The sequence below is a fragment of the Primulina eburnea genome, chromosome 11, assembly GCF_022965805.1.
Source record: "Primulina eburnea isolate SZY01 chromosome 11, ASM2296580v1, whole genome shotgun sequence".
Classification (NCBI taxonomy): domain Eukaryota; kingdom Viridiplantae; phylum Streptophyta; class Magnoliopsida; order Lamiales; family Gesneriaceae; genus Primulina; species Primulina eburnea.
This window is the reverse complement of record NC_133111.1, coordinates 28,308,100-28,332,603: the sequence shown is the minus strand read 5'-3', so window position 1 is coordinate 28,332,603 and position 24,504 is coordinate 28,308,100. Positions and strand designations below refer to the sequence as shown.

At 42.8% G+C, this 24,504-nt stretch overlaps 2 protein-coding genes and 1 pseudogene across 2 annotated transcripts; all 3 read left to right on the top strand.

Annotated features, from left to right (window-relative positions):
- The first annotated feature begins 791 nt into the window (after nucleotides 1-791).
- On the top strand, nucleotides 792-2,810 carry LOC140805500 (uncharacterized). Its single transcript, XM_073161769.1, has one exon. The coding sequence runs from the start codon at nucleotides 792-794 to the stop codon at nucleotides 2,808-2,810; it is 2,019 nt and encodes a 672-aa protein (XP_073017870.1).
- A 6,177-nt stretch (nucleotides 2,811-8,987) lies between these two features.
- Nucleotides 8,988-10,125, top strand: LOC140805499 (protein JINGUBANG-like; annotated as a pseudogene).
- Nucleotides 10,126-22,445: 12,320 nt separating this feature from the next.
- Nucleotides 22,446-23,633, top strand: LOC140806409 (uncharacterized). Its single transcript, XM_073163063.1, has 2 exons — nucleotides 22,446-22,825; nucleotides 22,918-23,633. Exons 1-2 carry the CDS (start codon nucleotides 22,507-22,509, stop codon nucleotides 22,932-22,934), a joined length of 336 nt encoding a protein of 111 aa, XP_073019164.1. The 5' UTR covers nucleotides 22,446-22,506; the 3' UTR covers nucleotides 22,935-23,633.
- The last annotated feature ends 871 nt before the right edge of the window (nucleotides 23,634-24,504 follow it).

The following is a 24,504-nucleotide window of genomic DNA, read 5'->3' as shown; positions in this document are numbered from 1 at the left end:
GTAAAAGTAATATTTTAAATAAATTGAGACTTTACGATTTTTAAATTATTATTCGCATAAAAATCAGTACATATCTCAAATAATTGGACCAAGATCAAATATGGCTAATTTAAAAATACATATTTATGTGGGTTTGTTGCGGGCCCATTTCGACCATTATATTATTTTTAAAAAAAGAATTATTTGGGCCATGACCCAATGGGCCAGGGTGGCTCATCGAGTTCTTCTTCCAGCCGCATGCTCAGTGTGCGACGACCTCACCATTGCCAAGCAGGAGCATGCTTAACCATTGGTGCTGCACTTTCACTTTGAGTGTGATAGGTAATATCCTAATTTAATTTTTGGTGATAGTCCAATTAGTACTTATATTAGTTGGCCAATTCAATGTTAAAGCCCAAATAGCTTGTAAAGGCCCAAGCCCACTATGCACTCTCGAAATTCCTATAAATAGAGGATGTCTCTCATTATTCAGGGTATGCTCTCATTTTTCCTCTAAAGCTCTTGAGTTCTCTGAGTTTTCTCTGAATTGTTTACTGACTTGAGCGTCGGAGTGCCTACGCCGGGAATCCTCCCGGCAGCTTCCTGACGAGTGTTCGTGACGCAGGTGACACCCAGCAATTAATCGTGCATTGTCTACGTGGATCCGTTTACCAGCCAGGCGAGCTCGTTTACGGGCCAAGTGGACAAGTTTATTAACCAGTCAGATTTCGCGTGTGCAGTCTACGCGACTCATTTATTTTAGCAGCATCAGCTTGGCGCCGTCTGTGGGAAAGTTACTTCGTCACTTGAGGATGCACACTCATTCACACTCTTCACGCGAGGCTAATAGGGGGGGACTCCCACCTCAGCCACCTCCGCAGCAAGAAATGCTCATCACCCGCGAAGCGTTGGAGGCCTTGGTTAAAGAGACAGCCGCTCGCGCCGCGGCCGAAGCAGTTGCCCAGGCACTAGCGCACCGCCGACATGCTGATACTGGTGAGACAACCCCTGGAGACCATTCATCTTCTCGTGACCCTGGAAATACGTTAAGGAACAAGGATGACGCACGCAGAGAAGCTGAATCAGATGGTCGAACGCATCGTCCCCATACACATAGAGAAAGTGTCACACTCCCTACTTACGCACAGGGATCACGCACTTTGAGTGGACAGGATAGCCGACTGGCCATTTTACCTGCTAGGCGCGGCCCTTTCACCACCGCCATTTTGGCTGAGTCATTGCCAGCAGGAATGAAAATCCCCAACTTGCCAGAATATGATGGAACAGGCGACCCGCAAGAGCATCTCGACAAATTTTATGCGAAAGCTGACTTGTACGATATCAGCGACGCCGCTTACTGCAAGATCTTCCGAACTACGCTAGCTGGCCGAGCGCTTGCTTGGTTCAACAAGCTTCCCTCAGGGACCATAGATAGTTTGGAGAACCTGACTCAGCGTTTCCTCCACCAATTCTCTATCAACAAGAAGTACCCAAAAACTGCAGCTTACTTGTTTACTGTAATTCAGAAAGACGGTGAGGGCCTGAGAGAGTATGTACAGCGATTTACGCAGGCTGTGCATGAAGTTCCCCATGTTAACCATGACCTGTTAGCCGGAATAGTACAGCAGAACCTCCGTCACAGGAAATTCAAGGAATCGATAGCTGGAAAACCCCCTAATTCATTGGAGGAGTTGTTGGAAAGAGCTGAGAAATATATACGAATAGAGGAGGCTATCGAACCACGGTACTTGGGGAAAAGAAGAAGGGAAGAAGAGAGACCGGTAAGAAGAGAGGAGAAGCGAACAGCTCAAAGCCCACGGCTCCAGTATACTCCTCTGAAGGCACGTTTGTCAGAGATACTGGTGGTGGCAGAGCAACAGGGTTTGTTACAACCCCCGCGTCCAATGAAGGAAAATCCTAAGCGTCAGAGATCTGACAAGTATTGTCGTTTCCACAAAGATAAAGGTCATTCCACCGAAGATTGTTTCAGCCTTCGGGCTGAGATAGAAAAGTTGATCGAGCGAGGATATTTAAGTGACTACGTGGATAGGCGTCGTGGTCAGCAGCGAGACAAGAGGCGTCGTGACGACGATCGTCCACGTGGGCAGAGACAGGAGCAGGGTGAGATGAGCGAGAAATCCAAGCATAGAGATGAGAACCTGCCCACTGGGGGCATCATATCTGTTATAACTGGAGGGCCCGCTTGCGGAGATTCAAACCGTGCAAGAAAAAATCTCGCGCGCGCCGCCAGAGCAGATCACACTTCCTCGCACGTAGCCGCACTTCAGCCGATAAACGAGGTGTCGATGGCAGATGTTGGCATGACTTTTGGGGGTGAAGATTTGGAATCCCCTCGGGGAGAACACAACGATGCCTTAATAATTTCTGCTACGATTTCTAATTTTTGGGTAAAGAAAATATTGGTAGACTCGGGGAGCTCGGCAGACATCATTTTTCATGATGCGTTCCAGAAGCTGGGTCTAAGCAATGTTCAACTAGCGCAAGTGAAAACACCTCTCGTCGGTTTTACAGGAGAAGTGGTTGAAGCAATGGGAGAAGTTACTTTACCCATTTCATTGGGATCTTATCCAAGGCGGAGCACGAAAATGGTAAAGTTTTTAGTGGTGAAAGCTCCCTCGGCCTACAACGTAATACTAGGCCGTCCAAGCCTAAACTTGTTTCGCGCCGTCGCATCCACTTATCACATGAAATTGAAGTTCCCGACTTCTGACGGAGCAGGAGAAGCGGTGGGAGATAGCAGGCTTGCTAGAGTCATGCTTCTATTTTGCAAGACGCGGTGGAAACTCGGAGGAGGCAAGGCCCCGGGATAGATTCCATAAAAGGGAAGAAGCAAAAGCTTGAGCAAGATTCAAGCGACAATGGAGTACACCTCGTAGAGGGAGAGTCAGAGGATAGAGAAAGAATGACCGCAGCGGAGGCTCTCAAACGCATCGAAATAGTACCAGGTGACCCGAAAAGAACCCTCAAGATCGGATCTGATCTGTCAGAAGAGGTGGAGAGCGCTTTAGTAGCTTTTTTGCAACGCAACACCGATGCATTCGCCTGGGGAGACGGGCCATTACCTGGGATACCCCCTGAGTACGCGCTCCATCATCTTAATGTGAATCCACAGATGAAACCAATTAAGCAAAAAAAGAGGTCTTTTGGCCCGGAGAAAAACAAACATATAGCCGAAGAAGTTGAAAAACTCATAAGAGCCAACTACGTCAGATCTGTGTCATACCCGGAGTGGTTGGCAAATGTTGTTCTATTCCCAAAAAACGGTGGAAAATGGCGTCTTTGCATAGATTTCACTGATTTAAACAAGGCATGCCCCAAAGATCTTTTCCCATTACCTCGAATCGATTTATTGGTTGACTCGACTGCAGGATGCGAACTGCTCAGTTTTCTCGATGCCCACCAAGGGTACAACCAGATAAGATTGGCACCCGAAGATCAAGAAAAAGCAAGTTTCATCACCGATCGAGGAATCTATTGCTATGAGGTGATGCCCTTTGGACTTAAGAACGCTGGAGCAACATATCAGCGATTGGTGAACAAGATGTTCGCGAACATGATTGGGAGGAACATGGAAGTATATATAGACGACATGCTTGTGAAAAGTGTTCAGGCAGTCAAGCATGTGGATGACCTCGAAGAATGTTTTGGAGTGTTACGAAAGTATCAAATGAAGCTGAATCCGGAAAAATGTTCTTTCGGTGTGCGGGGTGGCAAGTTCCTTGGATTCATGGTTTCGCAAAGAGGAATAGAAGCAAACCCCGAGAAGATAAAGGCGATCTTGAGCATGAGTCCGCCACGAAGTGTGAAAGGAGTACAAGAATTAATGGGGAGAATGACTGCGTTGAATCGTTTCATTTCTAGAGCTGCAGACAAAGGTCTGCCCTTTTTCAGAATTCTAAGACAGGGAAAGGGGTTCAAGTGGTCGGAAGAATGCCAGCAGGCATTCGAAGAGCTGAAGAAGTATTTGACTACACCACCACTTCTAACAAAGCCCCAATCGTGGGACACGTTGTTGCTCTATCTGGCAACCTCGTCCGACGCGATCAGTGATGTGCTCGTGGTGAATGTGGGAAGAGAGCATAGACCCGTATATTACGTCAGTCGGACATTGCAAGGGGCAGAGCTCCGATATACCAACATTGAGAAATTAGCGCTAGCCTTAATAACTGCAACGAGGAAATTACGCCCATACTTACTATGTCACCAAGTGGTCGTGCTTACCAATCACCCTCTCAAGCAAGTGCTATCTGGTCTAGAGGCATCTGGACGAATGGTAAAGTGGGCTGTTGAGCTGAGCGAATTTGGAATTGAATTTCAACCTCGCCCAGCTATTAAAGCACAGGTCCTCGCAGATTTTCTCGTTGAAATGACAACTAATGAAGCAGAGTGCTCCATCCCAACTTGGGTGGTTTATGTGGACAGATCCTCCACCGTGCATGGGAGTGGAGCCGGGGTGGTGCTAGAGAGTCCTCAAGGTGATATATTTCAGTATTCTATCAAATTGTTGTTTTCTGCATCAAACAATGAGGCCGAGTACGAAGCGCTCATAGCAGGAATTAAGTTGGCCCTATCGGCAGGAGCGAGAAGTTTAGTGGTGCATAGTGATTCCCAGTTGGTCGTTAACCAGGTCAAGGGAACTTATGAAGCCAAAGAGGAAAAGATGACCGAGTACGTGACTCGGGTCAATGAGTTACTCACTCTTGTAGAGAGTTATGACATAAAACAAGTGCCTAGGGCAAAAAATGAAGTGGCAGACCGTCTAGCTAAATTAGCTAGTTCTTGGACAAACATCGACTGTAGGAAGATCACCTTCTTGACAATCAGTAAGGAGGAAGCAGAAGAGACCACATGCAATATATTGTGCTTAGAAGGACAAGAACCAAGTTGGAAAGACGAAATTCTTACCTACCTAAAGCACAACGATCTTCCCCAAGATCCTGCCGTCGCACGCAAGCTAAGGGTAAGAGCTGCGCGATTTACAATCATAGATGGAGAGCTCTACAAACGAGGCTATAGTCAACCATTTCTGAAGTGCCTAACTCCGAGCAAGGCTGATTACGTTCTCCGCGAGATCCACGAAGGGATTTGTGGAAACCACTTAGGAGGGAAAGCATTGGCCGGGAAAACCTTACGGCAAGGTTACTTTTGGCCGACCATGAAGAAAGACGCATTAGAATTGGTGAAGCACTGTCGAGCTTGCCAAGAGCATGCCAATCTCCACCATCAACCCGCGACGTTGCTGCAACCACTGGAAAGTCCCCTGCCTTTTGCCCAGTGGGGAATGGACTTGGTAGGACCTTTTCCCCCAGCTACGGGACAGAGAAAATTTCTCATAGTTGCCGTAGATTACTTCACAAAGTGGGTTGAAGCAGAGGCGTTGGCGAAAATTTCGGAGAAAGAAGTGATAAGCTTCTTGTGGAAAAACATAGTGTGTAGATTCGGGATTCCCCGAGCGCTGATCTCGGATAATGGCACGCAGTTCTCTGGAAGAAAATTAAAGGAGTGGTGTGAAGGTCTCTCTATCAGGCAGTTTTTTACATCAGTTGGAAATCCACAAGCCAATGGGCAAACAGAGGTAACTAACCGAACTATATTGCAGCATCTGAAGACCCGTCTCGGCAAGGCTAAAGGCAATTGGGTGGAAGAATTGCCGAGCGCCTTGTGGGCATATCGAACTACACCTCGCTCGTCGACAGGAGAGTCTCCTTTCAACCTGGTACACGGTGTCGAAGCTGTAGCCCCCGCCGAGATAGGAGAGACCTCGTTAAGGGTAAAACAATACATGCCACTCGAGAACGATCAGGCCCTTCGAGCCACTTTGGATATGATCGATGAACTGCGAGATGAAGCATCAGTCCGAGCAGAGAGATACAGAGCACGCATGGCTAGAGCTTACAATGATCGAGTAAAACCAAGAGCTTTCCAGGTAGGCGATCTGGTCATGAGGAAAGTGGATGTCTTGCACCCCGTCGGCAAACTTGACCCTAAATGGGAAGGCCCTTACAAAGTAGTGGAGATAATCAAGATAGGAACTTATCGCCTCCAACACCAAGATGGAAGGGTACTACCTCGACCATGGAATGTAGCAAATTTGAGGAAGTTTTACTCGTAGAGGGACGCAGCTGAATAAAAGAATAAAAGTTTAAATCTTGTTGTTTAAGTTTTTTGCATTTTTCTCCGTGTAATTCCACCATTGCGAGTTTCAATAAAGCTGTCAATTTTCTCTCCTTTAGTAGCAATTACTAGTTATTTGTAATGCTCCAAGCGCTAATGCTTAGATCGTCGCATATATACCCATGTAGTCGTCAAAGGTTTCCCAAAAAAAAAAAAAAAAAAAAAAAGAGGTCTGGCCAACCTCGCGGGATAGCCGGCATGACAGACACTATAAGAGGTCAACGACGACATAAGTCCCGGGATACCTCACCACCCTTAATGGGGGTTTAGGACTTCCCCTTGAGACAACATATTGGGAGATTGATCCCCTCCCAAGTATAAAATAAGCATTGCGTTAACATAACGTACGAAGCTCCCGCGTAAACAAATCCAGCAGATATATGGAATGAAGAGCGTTAATTCCCAAACAACTATCCAGTACATATGAAAATACCAAAAATAAAAGCAAATAGACCAACTACAATAATAACGAATGAAAATCAAATATAAAGAATGGTGATAAGTGCGGCGTAATACTATGTTTCTTCTTCAGCAGCCTGGAGATCCAATGCCTCGATCATCTCGGCATCGCCCAACGGGATATCGTCAATGGAGATTCTACCTATTTCCAAGACGATAGGCTCAATCATCATCACTACCTCTTCTGGCACACGTCCAGTCTTCCTCAACTGATCCCGGCAATCCAACACCACATCATCATGAATCGTCATGGCTTGATCAAGAACGTCATCGCGAAAGGCATCAGACGCTTTGAACATTCGAACACTTTTTTCCTCAACATTTTTCAGAAAAGTCTTGCCTGCCTCAGACTCAAGAAACTGGCCACCGGTCTTCAACTCTGCAGAATGTTTCTCTTCAAGGATTGCAAGATCTTTTCCTTTGTCAGCAAGTTTTCTCTGCACTTGAAGAAGTTCCGCACTGATTTTATTCTTCTCCTCGACAAGACGGCAATTCTCCTCCTTCACCCGAGAAACCTCTTCTCGCCACTTCTCTTGATCGTTCCGCAATTTTTCCTCCCGAACTCGCACAGCACATGCTAATGACAAACCCTGCAACAAGTAGAATGAACAATTAGCACGCCGACAAAGTCAACAATATGCTAACATAATCAACACACTACCTGACACGAGTTCCACGCAAGAGAGTGCGCAAATGAATCTGTAGGCAACGACACCAAATGGACCATGTCATGGTCCCCCACAATGCTCCGTCCCTTCTTCCACCCAATCTCAGGGTCTTCTAGATCCCAAAAAGAGTCAGCTTTCTCTTTATGATTGACCCCATCTACAAAGATGTGCTTAGCACACGGAATCTTGGAAGACATCCCATGATCGTCCGCACGGATCCTCTTGATACCTTTTGGTATCTCTTCATCATTCCTCTTTTGTGCCACCTCTTGACCTCGTTTTTTATCCTCTCTTCCTCCATTCGAAGGCTGAGCCTCCAAAGCTCTGTTTGATGGCGAACAGATAATTTTCTTTGGCGTATTAGATTCCGTCCCACGGAAACGCTCGGAGCTACTTCGAGGGAACCCTCTTCGGATGATGTCACGAGATTCTAGAGCCGCACGATTTGTAGGTGCTCGAGTATTCCCAGCAATCGGGGAACGCCTCCCTACATTGGCATTGCGAGCCCGGATCGCTGCCAAGTCGAATTTGTTGCCTGCAAATAGATAGTTGGTCAAAGATGTCAGATAACGAAATTTAAGGAAAAATTTTAATGCGAACTAGGAAAAGAAAGGCTTAGAAGAAACAACAAGCAAGGCATAAGTAAAAATTTAAATCTATGTGTATATATATCTATATATATATGCGTATGTATATATACCATCAATATTTAAACTCCTAGTATTAAAAAACTCTTCGAAGAGACCTAAGTCTCGACATTGGAGTTGCAGCGCATGGTGAGCTTCCGTCATTGCAATCTTCCGGAGTCCCGAGCTCCAAACCACAGGTATTCCCCACCCGCAGTCCCTAACGTAAAAAAATTGGGACTTCCAAAAACTCCTTGGAGACGGAATTCGGGACAAAAATTTACATTTAGCTCGAGGCTGAAAGTAAACAAATGAATCTGGTTTACTCCTGCGTCCCGAGAAGAGTGAGTGGAACAATTCTACACTGGGATGCATTTGAATTTCCTTCATCTTGTGGCAAAAGGCCGTAAAGACTGTAAGGGCATTCGGGGATAGTTGGCTAAAGCTAATACCGAGACTCTCAACCAATTTCACTAACAGAGTTTGTGGAGGAAACAACAAACCGTTGGTAAAGTATTCAAGAAAAAGAGTGAAATAACCCGGCGGTGGGTTATGGCAATTATGTTGAGGCCCCGGAACCTTAAGATCGCACTCCGATGATATATTAAGCACTTCACGCAAAATCTCCACATCTTGACTAGTCAGAGAATCGCCGTAATCACCACCCAAAAGTTCACTCGGTTCAGGAACATTTTCCAGCAAAGGACTCTTAAGGGCTTATATCTTTTGGAAAGTCCACATGAGATTAAAGGTCGAGTCTCAGGATCAATCCCAACGCACGACCCACCAGAGGGTTCGGAAGTATCCGACTCTGAAAGGTAGTAGTCAGAATTATCATTCTCGCCAGAGCCACTTATGGACATTTGGCTACGCACACGGTTAGCCATCAACAGAGAGTACTCTTTTCCACGAAGAACGGAACCTGCAAAAATATTTTGTCAAAGCTCCGAGGCACAACATCCCAGTACTCAGATCAAAAATATGTCTGTATATATTTATATGTATAAGTATATCAAACTCATACTTTTTTTTAATAATAATAATATTTATTGTTATTATTATGAGGTCTCAAGCACCATGAGACTCCAACTAATTATACTCCAGCCTCCCGTCGCCACCTATCACTGTCGTTTTCTCCATTGAGTGATCAAGCAAAAAAGTTTCGCTCAAAAGATCTCCGGAATCAGCACAACGCCAGGGACTACCAGCTTTGACCCATCGAGAAGAAAAGCAGCGATTGCAAGACCCAAGCCATGATGAGAGAAATTGGTAAATTAGAGTGCGTGAAATTTTTGAACGGATATGAGATATAACACAAAAGGTCTCGAGCTTAAGAAGTTCAACGTCCCTTATGTCTCGAAGCATTGACGATGACTCCAACAAGTACCCAACATGAAATTTGGGAGGCTCGTGGTGCAGAGTACTCATCTCGGCAGTGAGTATTAATATCGAGGGTTGCTGGCCCATTGAACGCAATTGTGATCAACCAAGAAGATGGCTATGTTTTCACCTGTTCCTCCGCTGGAACAGTGAAGATCTGGAGATGGGTTTCTGAGGAAAGCTCACATATCCTCACAATGAAGCTCCAGTTCCAACCTTCTCCTGTCAACGCCTTCGCCTTGAGCATGTCCCACGGAAACTGATTCCTCTACTCCGGCTCATCAGATGGGCTGATAAATTTCTGGGAGAAGGAAAGAATCTCTGGATTATACAATCACTTGGGATTCTTGCGATGCCGTCGTTTTGCAGTTCTGTGTTTAGTAACAATCGAGGATCTGATCCTCAGTGGATCCGAGGACGCAACATTCAGATTTGGAAGCGTGAAGATGGGAACTCATTGCATTCATGTATTGCGGTGGTAGACGGGCATCATGTACCGGTGAAGTGCTTGGCTGCTGCCGCGGAGGCTGATGAGATTGGCAGAGATTTGTTGGAATGTAGTGGTAGCTTGGACCAAACTCTGAAACCGTGGGGAGTAAAGTTGCACCATCCCACAAATCTCGGAGGTCACTAGAAATACACCACACCAGTAGAGGGAATCGAGCAATTCCGCTATCTCGCTCATTCCGCCTTGCACCAATTCAAAACCCAAACAGAGAAATAAAAAATAGAAAGCACAGGGGGTAAAGCCATCTCTTTTCATTCAAATATGGGAGAATGAATACATAACTATCAAAACCCAAACAGAGAAATAAAAAATAAAGAGCACAGGGGATAAAGCCATCTCTTTTCATTCAAATATGGAAGAATGAATATATGACTATCACAATACGGTAAGCCATGTTTGAAAAGTCATAATCCAAGACACATTGCAGAGATGTGAACACGACAATGGCATGGAGAAAAGTCCTAACTAGTACAAAAAATAATAAATATTTGGGAGAGAAGTTGCGTACCCATTTCTTCAGTCGCATTTACTCACAGCTTTTTCTTGTTTTCTATCCTTTTATTTTAACTCGCACCTACTCCTCTTTAAGAGTACACGAGCAAATTTTCGCTTCAATTCTAAGGAAGGAGATAATCATTCTGTATATATATATAGCCGCGAATGTTGACGAGGTTGGAGAGAAAATCTCTTGAAGTCTACTTGACTTCCCCAGTTCGAGGGATTTTTTTGTTGTGAGGAGATTTCTTTATCGTCAATCAACTACACAAATGCACCAAAGATAAGATTGCATATTTCTTGAGGTATAAGAGGAATTTAAAATGCTATTGAAATACAAAATAAAAAAATAGAAGGTGCAAGAACAAATACAAAACAAATTGCAAATTACTTTCAAAATTATTTTTTGTGTGTACAATTTACTCTCGATCACTTCACCTCATCAAAAAGTGTCCGAGAGTGGGGGGCTTATGATAGGTAATATCCTAATTTAATTTTTGGTGATAGTCCAATTAGTACTTATCTTAGTTGGCCAATTCAATGTTAAAGCCCAAATAGCTTGTAAAGGCCCAAGCCCACTATGCACTCTCGAAATTCCTATAAATAGAGGATGTCTCTCATTATTCAGGGTATGCTCTCATTTTTCCTCTAAAGCTCTTGAGTTCTCTGAGTTTTCTCTGAATTGTTTACTGACTTGAGCGTCGGAGTGCCTACGCCGGGAATCCTCCCGACGCTTCCTGACGAGTGTTCGTGACGCAGGTGACACCCAGCAATTAATCGTGCATTGTCTACGTGGATCCGTTTACCAGCCAGGCGAGCTCGTTTACGGGCCAAGTGGACAAGTTTATTAACCAGTCAGATTTCGCGTGTACAGTCTACGCGACTCATTTATTTTAGCAGCATCAGAGTGCAACAACTATGCCACTAACCCCTCCTACGCATTCGCTGCAAGGGATCACGTCCACTTACGTGACCTGTTTGCGCAGGATGTACATAAAAAGGTGACACACACATGCAGATGAGAAACCTCCATCGTGTGTCGTCACTGCTCAGTAAACGGCCGCATCGGACCAGTCACCGATGGTGGTCGAGAACAGTGACATGCCTGGAAAACTTATTTTCCGATTGCTGATGTCATACGATCAAAAAACTCTTTACAAAGGAATTTCTTTGGATCCGAATATTTATTAAAAAACTGAACACGATTAATTTTCGACTCGATCCAATAAAATTAATTAAACATATATCATAATTAAATTTATGAACCAAAACCCAACCTAGCTTTAATACCACTATTAGGTTTCTCCATAACTCAAATAAAAAATGCAGGGAAATTTTAAATTTTTCCATCTATCAATCCCATAGATGATATGGTTGGTTTTGATTCATAAAACAAAACATACATACATTAAATTTTTGATAAGTTTGATTTTTGATTGTACATAACAAGGCTTTGAAAATATTGAGAGAAAATTCAAAGAAATATATTCAATTTTAAATATTTTTTTACAATGTGTGTATGTGGAAAAATAACAAAAATCGTAGGTTATGGTTTCCATCTTCAAATCTACACTGCGGCACGCTGGGGAGGGGAATTTTGGCCGCTGGGGCAGGCTGCCCACGTAAAGAGGCACACTGGGACGGCTCTTTTTCACCCTTTGCCTGGCGTGCTATGGGGGATTTGTCCCAGTTGGGGTGCGCCTACCTCAGCCTGGCACACTGGGGCGCGTCCTGGCTATAACTTCCGGAGTCAGTTTGCACTTGAATGCTATGTTTTCAGGGAATGATTCCTTGAACTTATTCAATCATTTGAATATGCTTGATTTTTCATCTTCAATCATCATCAAGTTTGTACGATCGAGACAACAAATCTTTCTGAATCTCCTCTCAAGATTTAGCACGTCATGCTCGATCAGATTCACATAATAATCACTAGAGAATTTAGGGCGAGGGTATTTTAGTGTACTTATTCCATAAGCACCTAATCGAGTGTGTGGATGTCCCTACATCCAAGCAAATGAAACGTAGAAATCATACATTGTGGATACTAGTCTCGGGTGAGCTTGTCAATATTATATTTCTTGAGTGTTCATCGCCTATGAGCTAATTTAGATATTACAATCACTAAGAAATATGTTTCATGATAACCAACAATTGTAAAATTACATTTCTTATTGACTATAATAAACTCAAAGTCTTTATGTTAATGCAAACACATGAGTATAAATATAAAAGAATGCTGGATAAATATTCATTTATTGAATAAAAAATATTTTGTAGAACAATTTAATAAAACTAACAGCTACAAGTTGGGTTGTAGAACACGTACTTTAATAATAAGTGTAGTTTCGAAACATTTTATGAAACACCCACTACTCTTTTTTCTTTAAAATATACTAAAATTTTTTTCCCTCCCTAACTATCTCGGCCTTAATTATACATACACATATATACAATAATTTTGACTCCAGTTTAAAATAAAACATACCAACTAATTTGAAAATTCAAAAGAAAGTAATTTTATGCTTATGGCACGTCTATGTATTTACATATGTAAGTTCAAGTTTCAGTGCAAGTTCAAGTTCATGTATGTACGCTCTATTTTAAAGTGGCATGTGGTTTTATTACATATTACTCGTTACTTCTAGTTTATACGTGTTGAGTCTTTAGACTCACTAGACTTGATCGATGTAGGTGAGGATGACTTGGAGGAGACTAGGGATGGGACCAAGGAGCTGGCTTTGACTGAGCGGAAGGCTAAACCCGAGGACCGTCATGTTTTAAGTTTTATGAAATGATCAAAATACTCTGATTTATGTTACTGGTTATGAGATTTTAATCAAATACTTTTGGCAAACTTTATTTTTAGATCTTTTGTTGCAACCAATTTTTAGACATACAGTTTATTTTAAATCGAAATTGAGAGTTATTTTATAATTTAGAAAATTTTTAATTGTTCCGCAAATTTGAAGTAGTAAAAAGTACGGTACGTTACAGTTGGTATTAGAGCCAAGTTCTTGTAAACGGTTATGCCTACTGCCAGTTGCAAGAGGCTCACGAAGTCACACATCAAGTCTGTACGTTTTAAGGTTTTAAATTTATGTTATGTAGTAAGCATGAAGTTCTGATTTCAGCATGTGCATATTTTTAAGTTCAAGTACGTGCATCTTATGTTATTGATATCATGTTCATGCTTGTGAGGCTTACGTATTGGGTAAATCTGAAACAATATGCCTCCTAGACGTTTGATTAACCGTGAAGCTAGGGAAGAGGACCGAGAGCCTCGAGTTGAGGAGAAGGCCAATCCCCCACCTCCACCTTCGGATATGTAGGCATAGATGCTCGCAGGTATGACGCAGTTCTTCGCACAGTTTGCAGGGAACTAGGCTGCGACAAACACAGAGGCGAGGCCCAGGCCAGAGACAGTTTACGAGAGGTTCAGGCGGATGAGCCCAAAGTAGTTTTCTGGGACTACCGACCCGATGATAGCTGAAGGATGGATTAAATCCATCGAAGTGATTTTTGTTTTTATGGAGCTACAAGATGCAGATAGGGTTAGGTATGCCACATTTCTACTGACCGGGGACGCCAGACTGTGGTGGGAGAGCGCGTCCGTAGCAGTGAATTTGCAGACCCTTTTCTTGGGATGGCTTTAAGGAGATATAGATAGCAGTGTTGCGGAGTTTGTGAGGAAGTTCAAAAGGGGGTGTCACTTTGTGCCGTTGATAATGGATGCTCAGATGAAGCTGAGACATTTTATGGATGGGTTGCGACCGGTCTTGCGCCGTGACGTTCGAGTTGCTGGTCCTACTGCCTACGCCGTTGCCGTATCTAGAGCTTTGGCGGCAGAACATGATCAGAGGGATATTGAGGCTGACAAGCAGGGCAAGAGGCCCTATCAGGCTCCACCGCAGCCACAACAACAACGACCTCAGTTTTAGAGGCCGTTTCAAGCGCAGCAAGGGAAGAAGTCATATCAAGGACCGCCGAAGGGCAAGGGTCCAATTCAGCAGCAGAGGGCGTCTCAAAAGCCCGATGATTTCCCAGTGTGCCCTAACTGCAATCGCCAGTGGGTCAGGCTAGTGCTTTAAATGTGGAGCCAGTGAACACATGCTAAAGGAGTGCCGTCAGTGGAGGCAGCCGACCCAGTGCAGGGTGTTCACCATGCATGCTCAGGAGGCGAACCCAGACACGACATTACTGACCGGTAAACTTTTCTACCTAGGCTTAGTATTATTTTGTCATGCATGTGTTGAATTTATTTGGGATTATTAGTGTGCTACTAATATTTTTGAGTGACTTGGGGTATTATTTCCACTATGCATGTGGTTAAGGTTAGAATTTTGAGATATAAGTTTTGTGATGTGCTAACGTCTGTCAGGAAATATTTTCATTAAGAGATTAGCTACTAAGGCCTTGATAGATCCCGGGACCACTCATTCATTCATCTCGGAGACGTTTGCTAACCACTTGGATATCAAGACCATCGGCCTTGACGTGAATTATTCTGTGACAGTCCCATCAGGGGAAGAGTTGTCAGCTACTAGCGTGGTCAGGGACATTGATCTCGAACTGCAAGGCCACCTAGTGTATGCAGATTTGATGGTGTTGCCGATGCCAGAATTCGACATTATCTTGGGTATGGGCTGGCTGACGAAGAACTGAGTCCTGATTGATTTTCAGAAAAGGTCAGTATTGGTTATACCGTTGGGTATGGAGCAGTTTCTTTTTGAACCAGCCAGATGGAGAAGTTTCCCTTGCATGATTTCTTGCATACAGGCATGGAAGCTTATTTATAAGGGGTGTCAGGCCATCTTAGCCAGCATGATTTCCACACCTTACGTGCCAACTCCGTCTATATCTGAAGTACTAGTAGTCAGGGATTTTCCTGACGTCTTTCCATATGACGTCACAGGCCTTCCGCCAGAGAGAGAGGTGGAGTTCGCCATTGATCTTATGCCAGGCACAGTGCCAATATCTAAGGCACCGTACCGATTAGCTCCAGCTGAGATGTTAGAACTCAAGCAACAGATTCAGGAGCTTCTTTCAAAGGAATTCATTTGCCCTAGTTTCTCACCGTGGGGCGCATCAGTACTCTTCGTAAAGAAGAAAGATGGGAGCATGAGGCTGTGTATCGATTACCGAGAATTGAACAAGGTAATGATCAAGAATAAATACCCATTGCTAAGAATCGAGGACTTGTTTGATCAGTTGCAGGGGGCTTCAGTGTTCTCTAAGATAGATCTTCGATCGGGGTATCATCAACTGAAGGTGAAAGACAGCCTTTAGAACCAGGTATGGGCATTACGAGCTCTTGGTGATGCCGTTTTGACTTCCGAATGCTCCAGCTATTTTCATGGACCTCATGAAACGAGTATTTCATCCTTACCTTGATCAATTCGTTATAGTATTCATTGACGATATTCTTATTTACTCGAAGAACCATGAGGAGCACAACCAGCATTTGAGGACAGTTTTACAGACCCCGCAGAGTCGCAAGTTATTTGCGAAGTTCAGTAAGTATGAATTTTTGTTGGAGAAGGTAGTCTTTTTGGGTCATATATTATCTAGCAGTAGCATCGAGGTGGATCCAGCTAAGGTAGCAGCAGTCAAAAAATGTGTTGAGCCCAAGAATTCATCAAAAATCCGCAGTTTCTTAGGCTTGGCAGGTTACTACAGAAATTTTATTCAGGGATTTTCGTCGATAGCAGTGCCGCTCACTTCACTGACTAAGCAGAATGCTAAATTCATCTGGAGTGGTGAATGTCAGAAGAGCTTCGATACTTTGAAGCAAGCTCTTATCTCAGCGCCGGTGTTAGCCATGCCATCAGGGCAAGGAAATTTTGTGTTATACACTGATGCATCTAAGCTCGGTTTAGGTGCAGTGTTGATGCAACAGGGTCGGGTTATAGCTTATTCTTCCAGACAATTGAAGGTGCATGAGAAGAACTATCTGACTCACGATCATGAATTAGGAGCTATTGTATTTGCGTTGAAGATTTGGAGACACTACTTGTACGGCGAGAAATGTCAGATTTTTACTGATCATAAGAGTCTCAAGTATTTCTTCACGCAGAAAGAGCTGAATATGAGACAGATACGGTGGTTAGAATTAGTGAAAGAATATGATTGCGAGATTAACTACCATCCAGGAAAAGCTAATGTTGTCGCAGACGCCTTGAGCAGAAAAATGGCAGTTCTAGCACGGTTGTCAGTGCAGAGACCTCTTCAGTCTGAGATTCAGAGGTTTGGGTTAGAGGTTTATTCCAAGGGCTAAGCTCCCAGACTATCTAATCTGATAGTCAAATTTGATTTGTTAGACATAATCCGTAGAGGACAACTTTCAGATGAGCAGTTGCAGAAATGGAGGCGGAAATATGAGGCCAAGGGCAGTATACTCTACACAGTGTCCGATGGTATTGTGAGATAAAGAGATAGAATGTGGGTGCCTAGTGTTGATTCGATCAAAGAGGATATTCTAACAGAGGCACATGCATCTCCGTATTCCATTCACCCAGGAGGCACCAAGATGTACAAAGACTTGCAGAGTTTGTATTGGTGGCCAGGTATGAAGAGAGACATTCGCCGATTTGTGTCTGAATGTCTCACTTGTCAGCAGGTGAAGGCAGAGCACTAGAGGCCAGCAGGGATGCTTAAGCCACTCCTTATTCCCGAGTGGAAATAGGAGAATATCACCATGGAATTTGTTGTTGGTTTGCCGAGGTCAGTCAGAGGATCCAATGCTATTTGGGTTATCGTGGATCGACTTACCAAGTCAGCGCACTTCTTGCTAGTGAAGACGACTTTCTCCATGACTCAGTATGCAGAACTATATATCAGGGAGATAGTCCGATTGCACAGAATCCCAATTTCTATTGTGTCCGACAGTGACCCGAGGTTTACATCGTCTTTTTGGAAAAGTTTGCGTGCAACCATGGGGACGAAGTTGCTATTCAGTACAACTTTTCATCCTCAGACAGATGGCCAGTCTGAGCGATTGATTCAAATTTTGGAGGATTTATTGCGAGCATGTATGATCGATTTCCTGGGGACTTGGGAATCGAAGCTACCTCTAGTGGAGTTTACCTACAATAACAGTTTCCAAGCATCTATTAGTATGGCTCCCTACGAGGCATTGTATGGAAGCAAGTGCAGATTACCAATTCATTGGGATGAGGTTGGTGAGAGAGCAGAACTTGGTCCAGAGATAGATCAGCAAACTGCAGATGTGGTGGTCAAGATTCGAGATAGGATGAAGACCGCCCAGAGTCGTCAGAAGAGTTATGCTGACAAGAGGAGAAGGGATCTAGAGTTTACTGCAGGTGATCACGTTTTTGTGAAGATAGCACCCATGAAGGGTGTTATGCGATTTGGGAAGAGAGGCAAGCTTAGTCCGAGGTTTATTGGACCGTTTGAGATTCTTGACATAGTTGGGACACTAGCCTATCGTGTTGTCCTTCCGCCGAATCTGACCGGGGTACACAATGTGTTCCACGTCTCAATGCTGACGAAGTACCTAGCGAATCCTTCGCACATTTTGAGTTACGAGCCGTTGCAGCTTGCTCCAGATCTGTCATATGAGGAAAGACCCGTCCAATCCTAGATAGACAGGAGAGCAGACTTCGGAACAAGTTGACTAAGCTAGTCAAAGTCTAGTGGCAAAACCAATCAGTGGAAGAGACCACTTGAGAGAATGAAGCTGATATGAGAAACCGCTACCCGGTATTGTTTGGTAAGATTTAATTTCGAGGACAAATTTATATAAGTGGGGGAGGAACTGTATGTTAGAGTAGGTGCACGTCGAGCCAAGTGTTGGCCGACTGTTCACGATGAAACTCTTTGTATAAACGATCTTTATTTTTAATAATATTTGAATTTATTAATTTGGCGCATCTTTATCTTTATACCCATGCGAGTTGCATAGATAAAGTCCTTGAATATACAAATAGTAGAAAGAATATGAGATGCTCATATGATGAGTATCATGAAACTCATATTTGTAATACTGTATATTCTAAACTGTTCCTAGTCGATTCAGCCGCCACTAAGAAGGATATAGGCCGCTCGAGTTAGAGACTAGTATCTGCGATGTGAGTACCATGTTTCATTGGTAGGGGACATTGTGATGTCCGAGCATGCAGATAGGTGCTCCTGGTAGAGTGCACTGAACAACCCTCTATAAAGGACTTTCCAAGTGGTTCTCACTTATCGAGTGGAAACGTCCTAGTTTATGGTTGTACACCATTAGTCCTTATGACCCGGGACAACATTAAGACTCTATGTGCTAGCGTTTCACTTTGACTTGTTTACCGACTCTCGTGGAGTCGTCAGGTGGCAAGGTTGGGTGTTACGGCGAAGCATATAGGAGTCGATGCATTGTAGCCGGGGATTCACCGCTTACCTATGGGTATGGATATCCTATGTGTTTTTCATGTATGTGTGGGTTGAAATCTCTGATCAGAGTATGGTGGTAATTATGAAAGAGGTTTCATAGATTACACCATCGGTGCAACCACAACATGACACATAGTATCGATTCATTGACAACTCTCGATAAATCAATAGTTGTCGAATCGGTCGGGATATATGAGTTGAAGGGACCGTACTGTACGCTAACCATAATTGAATGGTTCTTGCAGGCACTATCATGTGATACCTAGGGAATCACGTAAGCGATGCTGCTAGGCGTTTAACGTGATTGGTTGGGTACTATCAGACTTGAGTTCTGACGTTCTTACTATCAAGGAGTTGATAAGTAAGAATGGAGCAATTGGGGTATGCTTGAATAAGGACATGTTTAGTCCGAATCACATAGAGATGTGAACCCACGGCTAGTTGTATCAATGAACCATTGAGGGCCACACAAGTATTAGCTTTGTAAATCCCGATGAGAAGTAAAATAGTTCAATGTGTTGAACGGCTTATAAATGTGTTTATAAGTGTAAAGAAAAATAGAAGTATGACTTCTATGAGAGAAATATAAATTTTAATTTATGGAAGTGTTCCTTAGATTAAAATTTGGCCAAGTAAATAATGTAGTTGAAAATTGTGATTTTCATAAACATTATTGAGGACTAAATTAAATTAATTCAAGTGTTGAATTAATTAAACACTAGTGGACCTAGTAGAGTCTAAATAATTAAATAATTCAAGTGTTGAATTAATTAAATTATATTGAGTCTTGTAAAGCTCAATTAAAATAATTATTTAACTAGTGGGACTTGAATAAATTCAAGTAATATTTAATTAATCTCAAATGTGTTTGAGATAATTAAAAATTTAGTCCATGGTTTTTAATGTGTTAGAAACCATATGATATATGTGAGACATGCTAGGGTTTGCATGCTTGGGAGGTGAAGATGTGTGTATTACTTTTTATTAAAAAATTCAAAGGCATGCAAATTTTGAGAGACAACTTTTCACAAAACCAAGGCTAGTCTCCCACACACTCCCATTCCCTCACTTGGCCGAAATTTCCCTTCCATTTTCTCTCCCATTTTTCTTCCATTTTTGTTCTTCATTTCTTGGAGAATAAAATCTTCTCTTTGAAAAATCCTTAAGTTTTTCTAGTGCAAAACTTGAGGGGGTTTGCCTTGCTAGTGGTGGGCCTTATTTCTTGAAGGAAAGAAGGAGGAGCTTGTAGATTTGCCTACCAAAGAAGAGCTTTGTTGTTTACAACAAAGTTGGTGCCATTCATCAACCTTGTGAGGTTGATAGGTAAATCACTTTTTAACACCCTATGAATGAGTTCTTGGTGTTTATTGTATTTTTGCTACACAAATGTATAGGGGCCGAAAATTTTTAAATTTTTATGCTTCGTTGCTTGTTTTCGGGCTCCCTAAATCGTTCCTTACAAGTGGTATCAAGAGCTATGGTTACCATTTTGTGTAGCATAATACAATAATATTATGTTGAGATCGATTTCTAACCGCTTGAGAATTTTTTGTGCATGAAAATCCATAAGGCCGAAAATTTTTGGAATCAAAACAAAAAAAAAATATATTTTTTCGGGCAGCAACCCGAGCTGCCCAGAAATTTCGGGCAGCAAAGGGCAGCCCGAGGGGCTGCCCGAAAAAGTGCAGTTTTTAAATAAAAAAAAAAATTTTTTGTGGCCGGAATCCGGCGACGGAGCTCCGGCGACGGCGATGACGGCTAGGGTTTCCAAAAGTGTTTTGGAGAATCTTAGTGTCATGGGCCTTGAGATGTTGGGTCATTGGATGGACAACATAATTTGTGAAATTTAAATGGACCAAAATATTTTTGGTGAAAAATGGTTTTTGGGCCCTTAAGTTTAAATTTACAATTGTTGCACATATTTTCTCATAAAATAAATAATTTAAGTTGGACTTTAATTATTTATAGTAAATTGTGATTTACAAGAAATTCGATTATAAATAAATTAATTTGAAAGTAGACAAAGGTGTTTGTATACTTTGTTAATTTAATTTATAATTGTGGCGGTTAGTGATTGGATCAAGATATATAATATTGGATCAATTAATTATAGTGATAATTAATTGATGGTGTATGATATGTGATATTATGCATGAAGGATGATCAAAAGCCCAAGCCCAATTTGCTAGGTGTATGCTAGGATATTTGTGTTGAATGATTGTAATAATTATCAATTTAAAGTGGGCTTGGTTTATGGCCCGTTCCCACCCCATGAGATGTATCCCTATGTGCCATGGATATTTAATTGTAAATATTAGAATAGTGGAAGATCAAGATTGGAAGATGGTGGCCTTGGTGATTATGAAGATCGAAGACATGTAATATTGGATGCTAATGTAATAATGTAGTTGCATTGCATCCCTTGCATTTACCCTAGGATTGGACCTAGGCCCGTGTTTAGCTCACACGGGCCATTAGTTTTGGGGCAATTGATCATCCTTGTACTGTTTTCTATTTATAATATATGCATGATATGTTATAAATAATGAGTATGTGCGTTATTATTATGATAATAACAAAGTTGCATGAATCCGGCAAACATACGATCAAACATGGCGAGCTTTTAAAATAAAATTAATGATGAGACCTTTCAAAATTAAAAACCCTCATTTTGAATAAGATTCAAAATTAATATCAAGTCCGTAAAGGGGAATTATAAATTTGTTTATAATTTCCTTGTCTTCCATCGACAATGGATGCATGATGAACGCTACCCGTACTCGGGGCTCGGCTCATATTATTGAGGGCGCCCTGGGTGCCGGAAAGCTGTGACATCCATTGACATAGTGATGTGAACTACGTGGAACTCCCATGATTTCGGCTCATATTATTGAGGGAACTCATGGCGACCGTCCATTAAGGTTCAATATCGATGGGTTAGGCTTGACACGTAAAGATGAACGACGTCATATTATTGGGTCCTAATCAAACGTGAGACAAAAGTATACGTAGAGGGTTGCATAGCGATGCAATTGGAAACTACCTTTTAGGAATTGTGATTGGCCGATATTATTCGGGATCACAATTCGCTAATTGGACCTTACGTACCTACTGAGGAAAGTGTTTCTCGTTTTCACTAGAGGGTAGTGAAAATGTCAAAACAGTGGAGCGATAATTTATAAAGTAAAAGTCCAAACTTTATATCTTATTAAATATTTTAAAATAGTCATTAACATTTATCTGTTTTACTTTTCAGTACAAATCTGTGACAATGTCATCAATTCGCAACCCGTTTTCGGTTATTCTCGAAAAACACATTCTAACCGGACCTAACTATATCACTTGGCTAAGAAATCTAAAGATTGTCTTAAACTCGGAGAAAATCGCATACACACTGACTGAGTCGCCCCCTGCTGAGGCTCCGACCAGCTGCACTCCTGAGGAATTGCAGACCTACAAGGATTGGTGCGACCATGACTTGAAGGCGAGGTGTTATATGCAGGCTTCGATGAACGATGAGCTGCAAAGGCGATTCGAGGATGCTAAGAATGCTGCTGACATTCATATGCACCTCAAGGAGCTCTTCGGTGAGCAAACTCGGCCTTTGAGGCATGCCACAGTAAAGGAGCTCATCACTTTACGCATGCGAGATGGGACTTCGGTCCAAGAGCATGGCCTAAAGTTGATTGGGCTCGTGGACAAGCTTGTTGGCATGGATTTGATCTTGCCATCGGAGTTGACCACGGATGTGCTGCTGCTGTCGCTGCCTAGCTCTTTCGATCCTTTTGTCGTGAACTTCAATATGAACAAGCTCGAGCCCAGCCTTGAAGAGTTGGTGAACATGCTTGTGACTTTTGAGTCCACCATCAAGAAGGAGAAGCCGGTTCTTTATGTGGGCTCTTCATCTGGCACGAAGACCGGTCCACCTGGGAAGGGAAAGAAGCGTTCTTTCAAGCGCCCCAAGAAGAGCGAGCCCTTGAAGAGGCAGACTCCGAGTCCCGTAGTGGCAGCCGCGCCAGCCAAGGCTGAGAAGACAGTTGACATCTGTCATCACTGCAAGAAGCCTGGACATTGGAGGCGTAACTGCAGGGAATATCTTGCGCAGAAGGGTTCTGGCAAAGGTATGTTCTTTATTGAAGTAAATATCTCAATTAACTCTACTTCTTGGGTATTGGATACCGGCTGTGGCTCACATCTCTGTAATGATTTGCAGGCGATGGGAAGAAGTAGAAGGCTCCGAGAGGGTGAGACCTTCTTAAGGATGGGCAATGGGGCAAGAGTTGCTGCCAAAGCTGTTGGAGATGTTTATTTAATTTTGAACAATGATTTTAAGCTTATTTTGAGAGATGTTTTATTTGTACCAGACTTGATCAAAAACATTATTTCCATTCCTATGCTTGATATCGATGGATTTTCTTGTTTATTTGGCAAAGGTGTTTGCAATATTTACAAGAATGAATGTTTAGTTGGTACCGGTGAACTTGAAAACAATCTCTATACCTTAAAATTAAAAGATATTCCACTTAACAATGTCCAAACGATAACAACAACAAATAAGCGCAAACAAGATACTCTTAATTCGGCACAATTATGGCATGCTCGATTAGGTCATATTTCCCTAAGAAGGATGAACAAGCTAGTGGGAGTTGGCATGTTTGATATGTCCGATATTAATGCTCTCACGACTTGTGAATCCTGTCTAAAAGGAAAGATGACCAAAATTCCCTTTAAGGGCCATGCGGAGCGAGCCAAAGGGTTATTGGATTTGATCCATACCGACGTGTGCGGTCCACTTAGCATCACCACTAAGCATGGACATTCCTACTTCATCACCTTTACCGATGACTTTTCGAGGTATGGGTATGTGTATTTGATGAAATACAAGTCTGAAGCCTTTGAAAGGTTCAAAGAATTCAGAAGTGAAGTAGAGAAACAATTGGGACGAAGCATCAAGACACTTCGATCGGATCGAGGTGGTGAGTACTTGAGTGCCGAGTTCCAAGAGTATCTTAGAGAGAATGGGATTCTCTCGCAGTGGACTCCGCCCGCTACAGCGCAGTTGAATGGTGTTTCGGAGCGTCGTAACCGGACTTTGATGGACATGGTTCGGTCTATGATGGGGTTCACGGAGTTGCCGCCATCCTTTTGGGGATATGCGCTTGAAACAGCGGCAATGTTGTTGAACAATGTCCATACAAAGGCAGTTGACAAGACTCCATATGAGATATGGATGGGTAAGCCTCCCAAGTATTCTTATCTTAGAATATGGGGGTGTCCTGCTTATGTGAAGCAGGCAGTGGGAGATAAATTGGCTAGTCGATCCATTTTATGCTACTTTGTGGGATATCCAAGGAATTCAGTTGGATATTACTTCTATCATCCCCAAGAAACAAAGGTGTTTGTTTCTAGGAACGCAACCTTTTTGGAAAAGGAATTTCTATTGGATAGAAAAGGCGAGATGATAGAACTCGAAGAGGTTCGAGAGACACCCACAGTTGTAGAACCCACACCCAATGAGCTAAGTGAGGAGATACAAGCTCCTAGAAGATCCGAGAGGGTCTCGAGACCACCTGTGAGGTTTGGTCTGCTTCTTGAAGAGGGCCATGATGAGCCTAATCTTGGATGTGATCCAAGGACCTTCAAGGAAGCGTTATCGGATGCCGATTCATCCAAGTGGCTTGAAGCAATGGAATCTGAGATGAATTCCATGCATTCGAACCAAGTGTGGAATCTTGTGGATCCACCTGAGGGAACTGTTCCCATATGGTGTAAATGGATTTACAAGAGGAAACTTGGGGCG